The following is an 11,662-nucleotide window of genomic DNA, read 5'->3' on the forward strand; positions in this document are numbered from 1 at the left end:
TAAACTTGGATCTAGAATATGTTCTTTTACTCATCGATGGGTATTGATCCAACCGCCATACCATTTATCAAATGATTGCTTGGAGCTAAAATAAAGCTTTTGAATAGTTTAATGATTATTTTATAAATTTTTAAAGTTGAGTCACCAAAACGTAAACTTACTAATAATTTAATGACCTTGAGTGTAATTTACCCTATTTTTTTCTCCTTCAACTTCAAGATCTTAGTGGGTCTCGTTGTGATTTTTCTTTTTCAGTCAAAATTTTGTGAATGAAAATGAGAGTTATGGGGGTCCTTTTTGTGTTTTGAACATAAGGAAGCTTGTTAAATGGTGTGGGTCATCACGTATCTTGCATGGGGACGTGTGTTTGATTTTGATTTTAGTTTATTCGGATTTAAAAATGAGTGTAAGATATAAGTATATATAATTTTTAGATTGGCTTTTTTCTTATAAACTTTGGTTAAGCATATTTATATATAGTGAAGTTTGTAATTTTTTTTATAATAAATCGGAATATATTTGGACAAGATTCACGCGTGATTCCACATACGGTTTACATAAGATGAGACTCAAACTTAGGCTTTTAAGGCCCCAAGACTTGAGGTTAAAAAATAAGATATTGATACTCGCAAGTTATTCAAGTTCGACTCAGAAAAATAGTCAAATTTGATTAGGTAATTATCTAATTGAATTTGAGTACCATGATACCCTATTCGAATGGCTCATGAGTCTATTAATCAAGCGTTTCATTTTACCTTTGTATAAAAAGAGTTTAAGTTAGAAGAAACCCGAGCTTGAATACAAACGAGCTTAAAAATTCAATGTCTTGAATCGAGTTCAAACTTAAAAATTAATATTCAATCAAGCTCGAATAATTGAGCCTACCATTTGCTACTATTCAAGCTCGACTTGACTTGATTACGTTTAGAGTCACATGAAAACTATGCAACCATGATTGGCTAAATGTTTAAAGATATCGTTAGAAAATTTACCTGCCACCGTTTTAACAATAACACTAACAATAGAATCAATTTTAACATACTAATAACATTATAAAAATGAATATACCAGATTATGTTAAATTAAATTAAAGAGTTTATATCTTAACTTTTAACATAGCAGAGGGACTAAAACTAAAATTAGATCATAAATGTCATTGTTTAAGTTGGGGTCACGAGTTAATCGAACACGAATATGATTAAGAAATGACATAAAAGCCATTCATGCATTTATATACCAATTTTAATTTTATGAATATAATATTATTTTTTATTTTAATTATTTTTATATAATTAAATCTTTATGCATTTTGTGCCCACATAGGGTCATATAATGAAAATTTGAGATTTTCCACATCGGTCCGGCTTGGGTACGGATCGAAGCCATTTAAATTGATTTGTCTTTTTTGGTTGTTCAAATGTATGGTCTTAGATCCACCTAGAGCAATTTGTATTATAAGAAAGCAATATAGTAAGAATCATAACCGAGATGGAGTGAATAAAAATTCAATATTTATCGGTATAGTTTGTTAGTGTAAGAGAACTTGAGCTCAAGTGTTTTCAAGGGTTGGGGAGGGACTATGGTTAGTTCTAGGCATTGTATCAAAAAAAATCATCGAATATCGTTTAGATATTTTATTTGACTCGATTTTAGATTTAATTAGAATTTAATATCGTCTTATCATATGCCAAAATATTTAAAGAAAAAAAACCAATCATTGAATATTGTTTTTTAAATCATTACAATAAGACTTGGTATATCATTTGGTGCTCGAGTTTAATGCTTTTTCTAACATAGTATATCTATTTTTTTAGTCCAATTCGGTATCTGTATCTGATAAAAGTTATATATTTTGGTACTCAAAGGTAACAATATTATCTTTTCAGTGTTTAATTTGGGTTTTAGGGTTGATTCGATGAAAGTTAATTGCTAATATTAATAGGTTTTAATTTTTCATGATTTTGTTAATAGAATAAATTTAGTATTAATTGCGAATTTGAGAGTTGATATGATGAAAGTTAATTGCTAATATTATTAGTTAATTATAAATTTTCATCAAATCAACCATAAAACCCGAATTAAACACTAAAAATTTAATATTGTTATTTTTTTCGTACCAAAATATATAACTTTTGTCAAAAAAATATCGGATTGAACAAAAAAATAACAGAAATACCACATTAGAAAAAGAAAATCCAAACTCAAGTACCAAATTATGAATTAATCCTTACAGTAATTGGCATTACATCCAATGCCACTAAATTATTAATAAGTTTACATTTTGATCACTTAAATTTAAAAAGTTACAAAATGTTACTGAACTGTTTGAAAGTTTTTATTTGAGTTACTTGTTATTAAGGGTTTTTTTTATTTATTTATAAAAAGTCTAACCAGCGAGTTCCAAGCCATAATTCGACAATCAGTATGATGGATCAATACCCATCAACGAGTAGAATAACAAACTTTCAATCCAAGTTTATTTGATGGTTAGTATTGGAGATCAAAAAAGAAAATTGTTTCTATTTTGGTTCGTAGATTCGTGATTTTCAAAGCTATTTCATGAGAAAAAAATTGAACTGTAGAAGAGAAAGGGAATGAGAGCTTTCGTTTGGAGCAGACAGCGTAAATAAAGAAGGCTTGATTATAACATTTTAAATGGAAAAAACTTTTAACAGCCCAGTGATTTAAATGAAAATTTTTGAATAGTTCAATGACCATTTTACAGCTTTTTGAAGTTGAGTCACCAAAACATAAATTTACTAATAGTTTAATGACTTTGAGTGTAATTTACCCCATTATCACGAGATGATTTAATTACTAAGTGGTTTTATCATTTGATACGAACTTACTAGCTTACCTTATTTAATAATTTTAAAATTTATATTTATATATAAATATATTCAGACATAATTAAGATATATTTGCACGTATATATTATATTATAATTTATTATAAAAATTAAAATTAAATTATAAATATATATAAAATATTAATAAACTTAAAACAGCATATCGAAACATGTCATTATTGATATATATCAGTACTAAAATAAAAACGATACATCCATCGATACTATGTTGATGCACAGTGTGTATAGTGGCGAGATATAATAAGTAATAAATAAATATATATTAAACAATAAAAAAATAGAAAAATTGGGGACATTGAACAATACATAGTGCCACTATTCTGTCGGTAATAGGCTGGTAGCCTTGGAATTTTTTTTTCTTTAAATATATATTAATTTTAATTAAAAATATTTTTTAAAAATTTTAATACTTTCCACCATTCTAGAAATTATGGCTAGAAATTGTTTAAAAAAACTAATGAATGTGTAAATTGAGTCTTAATTCGATTTGTATGAATATTGTTGTCTATGCAAGAGGATGTGGGTACGAGTTACTGAAGCGTATTATCCTCTTGTTTATGAGTTGGGAGGCATTGTGTCAAAAAGAACAGATACGATCAGAACATATAATGAGATTATTTAAAAAATATTAAATGGTTGAAAGTATTAAAACTAAAAATAATAGTTTATGTTTAAAAAATATTTTATAACTAAAATTAAATAAATATTTTTTTTAAAGAAAAATTCATATCCCACACTCTCTCACATCTGTTCACCAACCAAATCCATCTCTTAGCCATGAAAATTTGGTATTTTTATTTTCCCAAAAAAGGGAAAAATTCATGCTAGTTTATATATATATATAAATCTGAAATTAGTATGTACCGACTTAATAATTTCTATATTATATATCTTTTAAAAGATATACAAATTAGTTTTTATATGTATGAAAAAGTAAACTGATCATTTTGTTAAAATTTTCATCTATTTTAACTGTTAAAAATTGGTTTATGTACATTTACATGAAGTATACGAGCACCTTGCGTGTAGTTCTCGGTTATTCTGTCAGCTATACCAATTTTTAATAATAAAAATAGATAAAATTTTTAACAAAAATAGATTAATTTACCTATTTTTTTAAATAAAAGAGATAAAACGTAATTTTACTCTTATAACACTTTTACCTAGTCTTTTTATTTTCTAACAGAATCTTTTTTTGTGTTTGATAAGATAAGTACCAACTCGAGTACGGAGCATGCTATAATTTCATGTCTTATATAAAATCCAAACTTTGTGTTGTTTTCTTTTTTTCTTTTTTTAAATGAGATTCAAGTAATATGTTTATGGTAAAGCTTTTAATAGGATAAATTATGATTTTTGGTTTCATCGGTTTGATAAATTTATCCAATTCAATTGAATAATTTATTTAAAAAAAATCAATTCAATCAATCCAAGGTTCTCACATCAACCAGTCTATTCCCTTATTCTAGACTAGTACCTCGACTTATTCATGGTGCGCCCGACCAATCTAATTTAGTTCTAAAATAATAGTTTATGGTTGAGAAGATCGGTTTTGGTTTATATTTTCCAATTTGAAATGAATAGTAAATTTAGTCCAATTCAAAGAAAAAAATTTATGTCACGACTTAATCCAATCCATGAACAGATCTAATAAAGATGTGATTCTTCGAGGACGTTCTAAATATATATTAAAAATTCTTAAAAGAAAATAAACATACCTGAAGTTGAAAAGAAACCTATTCTTATATCCGACACTTACACTTCGTAATATATATTGTATTTGAATTAAAAGATATATATACATATATATTAAAAAATACACACTATAAAATCCTTTGCAAGAAGCATGGGCCATAGGTAAAACAAATTATGCCCTAAAATGAAAACAAATTACAATGTACGTATATGTGTGTACGTATTTATGAACACACGTATGTATGTATGTCTTTATTCCTCGTCGAGTATACCGGAATCACAGCTACGATAATAACTATTTCCCAAAAACTTATCGAGTTAAACCGTGTTTTATGCATTGGGCTTAAGAGGCTTAACGATCTCCCAAGTGAAATCGGGGTCATCACGTCCAAAATGACCATAAGCCGCGGTCTTTTGGTACCTAAACTTGCCTCCTCTCTTCAAGTCAAGATTGATCGAGATCATTCCTGGCCTAAAATCAAAATTCTTATTGATTAGTTCCAAAATATCCTTATCCGAGATCTTGCCAGTCTTATACGTGTCGACGAAAACCGACAATGGTTCGGGAACACCGATTGCATAAGATACTTGCACGATACAACGACGGGCAAGCCCTGAAGCCACAACACTCTTTGCTGCTTGCCTAACAATGTATGCACCACTTCGGTCCACCTTCGTAGGATCCTTTCCCGAGAAGGCACCTCCACCATGAGCGCCCCAACCACCATAGGTATCAATTATAATTTTCCGGCCAGTGAGACCTGCATCTCCATGAGGTCCACCTATAACGAACCTACCGGAAGGGTTGAGGTGGAAAATGGTTTTGTCATCAAGGTACTTTGCCGGAATAACAGGCTTAATGACATGCTCTTTCAAGTCCGCTGCAATCTTCTCATTGGTAACAGTCTCATCGTGTTGAGTGGAAATGAGAACAGTATGAACACGAACAGGGACCATGGCTCCACCATCATTTTGATACTCGACAGTCACTTGGGTCTTACCGTCGGGCCTCAACCACGGACACGTCTTGTTCTTTCTTACTTCAGTGAGCTTAGCACCAAGCTTAGTTGCAAGCACATGTGTTAGAGGCATCAACTCAGGAGTTTCATCAGTGGCATAACCGAACATGTGACCTTGGTCACCGGCCCCAATTTCCTCGGGTTTCTTCGTGAGGTGACCGTGAACTCCTTGAGCGATATCGGGGCTCTGTTGCTCGATATTAACTAGAACATTGCATTTATCAGCATCAAGGCCAACATCTGCGGATGTGAACCCGATACCTCTACAAGTATCCCGAATGATTTTCTCGTAGTTAACTTTGGCCTTGGTCGTGATCTCACCAAACACCATAACCATGTTCGTCTTTGTGCAAGTCTCGCAAGCTACTTTGCTTTCCGGGTCCTGTTCTAAGCAAGCATCGAGGATGGCATCAGAAACCTGGTCGCATATCTTGTCGGGATGGCCTTCGTTGACGGATTCGGAAGTGAATAGGAAAGTATCCATATCTGCACTTTATCGCATTCATATCAGATTCGATTAAATTCCACTCGAATGAAAATTTTCGATGAACACCAATAAAATTAACACAACATAAAGTCATAATAATCTTAAACAAATTAATATTTCAAAGAAACTATCAACACAATTACATGAAAATAATTTAAATCCTCGTACTTTTTCGATTTAATACTTTTCATCATCGTTACACCACGTAATCATACCGATTTTAAACAAAATGCAGCAAAACAAACATCACCTAAGAAATTAAATCAAGCAATTTCTGGATTGATTAGTAATATGATCTTTAATTTGGTCTTTAATAATATAAGAACAAATCAGATCTAAAGACAAAATGTAGAACAAATTCAAATTAAAATCCGAGAGAAAAATTAAGAATCGGAGTTACCTTTTTGCTGAGATGATTGAGAAAGTAAACAGAGATGAGAATGGAGATTGAATTTTAGGGGGGGAAATGAGATTAATTTATAGGAAATTATAAAAGACGAATCGTATTGATGATTCTCCGCTCTTTTCGGTGGCTTGGATCTTCCATTGCTTTATCTTTTTTCCCGGCGTTCAAAAACATGTTATCCACTGCTTTTTATAAATGGATTTGTACGGTAATCTTGAGCGTTCAAAATTAAGAACAGATTTGGCTAAGAACCAAAAAAAAAAAAAGGAGGGACGAGATGAGATGAAAAATAGCAGATGTGGAATGCTTGGGTTTAAGCTTGTCAAAGCTCGATAACAATGGCGGAAAAACGGATCTGACCCGCACCGACTACATTCTAACGTGGATCAAGGGGAACCCCGTGCTTGTTTTTTTTTTTTCTCCTCAGTCCCCTGTTTATTATAAGCCAGAGAGCTTAATCAAGCTCTCGAGTTTACCAATTTAAAATAGGGTTAGTGTACCATTCTGTATCTAAATTTGGCTTCAACGTTCAATTTGGTATCCGAGTTTCTTTTTTTCCCAATTTAGTACCTAGTTTGACTTCAAAGTTCAATTTGATACTCAGTTCAAACGACATCATGTGGCCCAATGAAGATTTGATATGTATTCTCTGTTAAAAAAGTATAGGTGTTTAATTGTGACAGAGAAAAAAATCAATACTAAATTAAACGTTGAAGTCAAATTTAGGTACCAAATTGGAAAAAAAAATAAACCTCAAGTATCAAAATGAAAAAAATTTAGGTACCAAAATTAACATTGGAGCCAAACTCAATTGCCAAATTGGGAAAAAAATTTAGGTACAAAATTGAACATTGAAACCAAACTTAGATGTCAAATAGTATATTTGCCCTTTAAAATATGGGTCATCGTTGGGGACATTCAATGAAATTTAACAAATTTTTGTGTAAAATACACCGGTAGTCACCCAATTATTAATAAATTTATTTTCAGTTACCTAATTATAAAAAGTTACAAAATGGTCACCCTACTATTTAATTTTATCTTTTTTGGTCACTAATTGTTAAATAGCTAACCGGAATATGATGTGACAACTTTTTAAGATTGGGATAATAGCAACTTTAACCCTCAACATTTATACATTGTGTAACTTAGTCTTTTCTTTTCTTTTCTTTTGCAACCCTTTCACCTGAAAAGCTTTAAAAATAAATAAATTTATCAACTAAATTTGATAAAAATACAAAAAATGGAAACACTAAAAAAAACTAAGGTAATAATTTTCATCTTTTTCATTCTTTTAGATTTATTCCTCAATGTAACAAAAAGAAGCAAAACTACAAAAAGAAAAAAAGAAAAAAATATCAAATTATATAATCTATGAATGTTGAAGGTTAATTTTTTTAGAATCAGGACTAGTTTGACATAATGTATAAATATTAGTGTTAAAGTTGTGATTATGTCAATTTTAAAAGTTATCAAGTTATGTTTTTGTTAGTAATTTAACTGCCAGTGTCCAAAAAATAAAAAAGTCCAATAGTTGGATAACCAAAAAAATAAATTTAGTAATAGTTGGGTGACTACCAGTGTAGTTTACCCATTCTTTATAGCTTTTGGATTAGTTAAATTATGTTATTAGTCATTGTACTATGTGTAAGTTGCGGATTTAGTCCATGTATTATAATTTGGTAAAATTTGATCATGTACAATTTGAATTATTATTTTTAGTCTATTTACTTTTTGAAATTTAAAATTTAGTCGTAACCCAAAATAGTAGCAGTTATATCATTCGGGTTAACTTCTATTATTAGTCATGTACTATGAGTGAAGTTGTAGATTTAGTTTGTGCTTTCTAATATGATAATTCTAAGTTCCTATGCTTACCATAATTTGAAATTTCGGTTAAATAACAATCGTTAAATCAAATAATTAGTGTTTTTTTTAGTAATATGAGGAAATAACAAGTTGACGCGACATTACACATGTGATAATATGTTTGCCAGATGAGGTTTTGGAATTAATAGAAATTAACTTTGTATTTAACAACTACCATTTGGTCAATATCGGAATTTCAAAATTCAAAAAGTATAAAACTAAAATTGAAAAAATTAAAATATAGGGACTGAATTCATAACTAACATATAGTGCATGTACTAATAGCAGAATTTAACCTTTTGTGTTGGGCTTAAAGGCCTAATTAGAAAGCGAGTAGTAAGTAAATAGTATTAATACGTCATTTGGTTCCTGACTTTGGTTTTTATTTTCATTTTGGTACCTAAGTTTTTTTCCCCACTTGGTACCCAAGTTTGGCTTTAATGTTCAGTTTGGTACCAAACCAAACGATATCATGTAGCTCAATGAATGTTTGACACGTGTTATAGTTTAAAAAATAGGCACTTAATTGGGTTAAAAAAACTCCGGTAGCAAATAAATTTAGAAACTTGATTGAGACAAAAGAAAACTAAAAGTATCAAATAAAATAAAAAAACTTAGGTACCAAAGCCAAACTTAAGTACCAAATTGAAACCCAAAACAAATACTTAGTACCAAATTGACCATTACAACCAAATTTAGGTACTAGATAGTATATTAACTCTTACTTTTTTAGGGTAAATTACACTAATAGTCACCCAACTATCGATAAATTTCTTTTTTGGTCACCCAACTATGAAAAGTTACAAAATGGTCACCAAACTCTTCAATTTTGTCTTCTTCTTCTTTTTTTTGTATCTCTAGCAAGGTAACATAAAAAATGAAAACACCCAAATATCCAAGATAGTTTAGGTGACTAAAAAGGACAATTGAAAAGTAGAGTGACCATATTGTAACTTTTATAGTCGGGTGATAAAGAAAGAAATTTACTAATAGTTGAATGACTACTAGTGTAGTTTACCCTTAAAATATAAAATCTCTATAAATAAAACCACAAAGTACTTTTTCACTGCATCTACCCTTCACTCTCACCTCTTTCGAATTTATATTTCGCTCGATCCGTTTTATATATAAAATTTCAATTTCTCAAATTTCCCTAATTTTCCCTCCATTTCCGTTGACCCTTTTTCTTGGAAACTCTTAAAAACCTCTCGGAAAGTTAAATTCATTGTTGGGGTTTTCGTTTTTGTGTTGCTTGCGCTTCAGATTCTGGCTTTGTTTCTTTGGTTTCAGCCGAAAATTTGTTGTTTTTTTTACCCATTGGAATTCTTGGATGACTGGTAAGGTTTCAAATTCTGTTCTTTGTATACAATTTTGATTCTTTATTTTTTTTAGTATGTAGAAAAAAGAGAGTAGAAATTTAGACCATTTCTAGGGTTTCTTGGAATCAGCTGTTATACTCTGTTAATTTTTGCTTGTTTCTTGAGAAAATTATAGATCGTAAGAAAATGAAACTTTACAATTAAGAAAATAGAAGAAAATGAGTAATTTAGTTTGGGATTAATGGAATGAAAGAAAGAAAAAATGAGATAATGTGAGAATTTTGAGTGGAGAAAGAAAAAAAAAGAAAGCTTTGAAATTTGATATGAGTTTTTGAATATGAGCCACGGAGGTGTGGAGAGTACAAGAGATACGAAAAAGGGCGAAGAAAGCCGTAGCTCGTTGTCGGGAAGACCAAAAGCTGATGATTTCGGGAGGTCGGTTTCGAAGATTGCGGTGGCACAGATTTGCGAGAGCGTCGGTTATCAGGGATGTAAAGAGTCCGCTTTGGAGGCTCTTGCCGATATCTCGATTCGATATCTCTGTGACTTAGGGAAAAATGCTAGTTTTCATGCTAATTTAGCTGGTAGGACTGAATGCAATGTGTTTGATATAACTCGAGCTTTAGAAGATTTGGGGGATTCACATGGGTTTCCAGGTGCTTCAGAGGTTGGGAATTGTCTTGTAGGCTCTGGTACGGTTAGGGAAATAGTTCAGTTTGTGGATACAAAAGAGGAAATCCCATTTGCTCAGCCGGTGCCTAAGTTTCCGGTTGTTAGGAACCAGAAACTGATTCCGAGTTTCGAGCATATGAAAGAAACCCCTTCTGGGAAGCATACCCCGAGTTGGTTGCCGGCTTTCCCTGATCCCCACACTTATAATCATACACCTATGTGGAATGAGAGGGGATCGGATCCTTGTGCTGATAAGATTGAGCAAGCAAGGCAGCGGAGAAAGGCTGAGAGGGCTTTGCTGAGGTTGCAACAGAGACTGGTGTGTAACAGTTCTACTGGAACTTCATCTTCCACGGTTTTGGATGCTAAAACGGAAAATATACAAGAATCTAGAAGTAGCCCTTTTCTTGCTGTCCCACTGCAACCTGGGGAGAAAGATGTTTCAGAGGTTGTTTTGCCAGCTAAGCTTTCCAATGAACCAATCAAGGATGATCATGTTTCTTTACTAGAGGCATATGCCCCCGCCATTGAAGCAATGAAAACTGGTCCATCTAATGGATTAGATAGCGAAAAGATGTTCCTGCCTGAGAAAAGGCCTGCTGTTCAATTCAAATTCAAAACCGGCAAGAAAGTCTTGGGTGAGTTGCTAGATTTGAGCTTGCAGAAGAAGGGTGAGAGGAGCTCGACATTCTTTTTACGTGATGAGGAGCGGGATGATAAGAAGAGGAGAGCCGAGTTCATTCTTAGACAAACTACGGAATATCCGATGGAACTTAACCAGTCTTAAAAAGTGTATGTTAGGTAGTTCTTTATAGAAATCTCATATTTTTTGGTAACTGATCGATTTAACGGGATGTCGATGCTTTATCCTTGGATCATGCTAACTATTGTTCTAGCATGGATTATAATCACACCGTTGGGAGACTCACTCTAACAGATATTCGAGGTATGAGAACTAGTTTCAATTAATTCTTTGGTAATGAGGTTCCTATTTCTTCACCATTTGTGTTGTACTGAATACTGATACACTTACTTTTTACATTGGTTTCTTGCACTGTATTTTTTTTAACCAACATGTAGTGAATTGTATTTGTTTACGATACCGTGTCAAGTTAAGCCAATTTATGCTCTTCATAAGCTCCTTTTGAGGGGAAATAGCTTATGTAGTGGATGCTGATTAATGAGGTTCTGACTCATCACTCAATTTTAGGCTGCAGCAAAGTAATTGTTTAAGCTTTGCTCGAATCCCTGATTATGTCTATTCAAGTTTCGAAAAAATGAATGCCTTTGCATGTACTTATAGGCTATTGTCGAAAAGGAAGGATT

General features: G+C 31.7%; 2 protein-coding genes across 2 annotated transcripts; one reads left to right on the plus strand and one right to left on the minus strand.

Moving 5' to 3' along the window:
* Positions 1-4,593: 4,593 nt before the first annotated feature.
* Positions 4,594-6,950, minus strand: LOC107898802 (S-adenosylmethionine synthase 1). Its single transcript, XM_016824349.2, has 2 exons — positions 6,471-6,950; positions 4,594-6,069 (listed from the first exon to the last, which is right to left on the minus strand). The coding sequence occupies exon 2, from the start codon at positions 6,065-6,067 to the stop codon at positions 4,895-4,897; it is 1,173 nt and encodes a 390-aa protein (XP_016679838.2). The 5' UTR covers positions 6,068-6,069; positions 6,471-6,950; the 3' UTR covers positions 4,594-4,894.
* A 2,463-nt stretch (positions 6,951-9,413) lies between these two features.
* Positions 9,414-11,433, plus strand: LOC107898804 (transcription initiation factor TFIID subunit 8). Its single transcript, XM_016824351.2, has 2 exons — positions 9,414-9,682; positions 10,015-11,433. The coding sequence occupies exons 1-2, from the start codon at positions 9,676-9,678 to the stop codon at positions 11,121-11,123; spliced, it is 1,116 nt and encodes a 371-aa protein (XP_016679840.2). The 5' UTR covers positions 9,414-9,675; the 3' UTR covers positions 11,124-11,433.
* The last annotated feature ends 229 nt before the right edge of the window (positions 11,434-11,662 follow it).

This window comes from Gossypium hirsutum, chromosome D11, assembly GCF_007990345.1.
Source record: "Gossypium hirsutum isolate 1008001.06 chromosome D11, Gossypium_hirsutum_v2.1, whole genome shotgun sequence".
Lineage (NCBI taxonomy): Eukaryota > Viridiplantae > Streptophyta > Magnoliopsida > Malvales > Malvaceae > Gossypium > Gossypium hirsutum.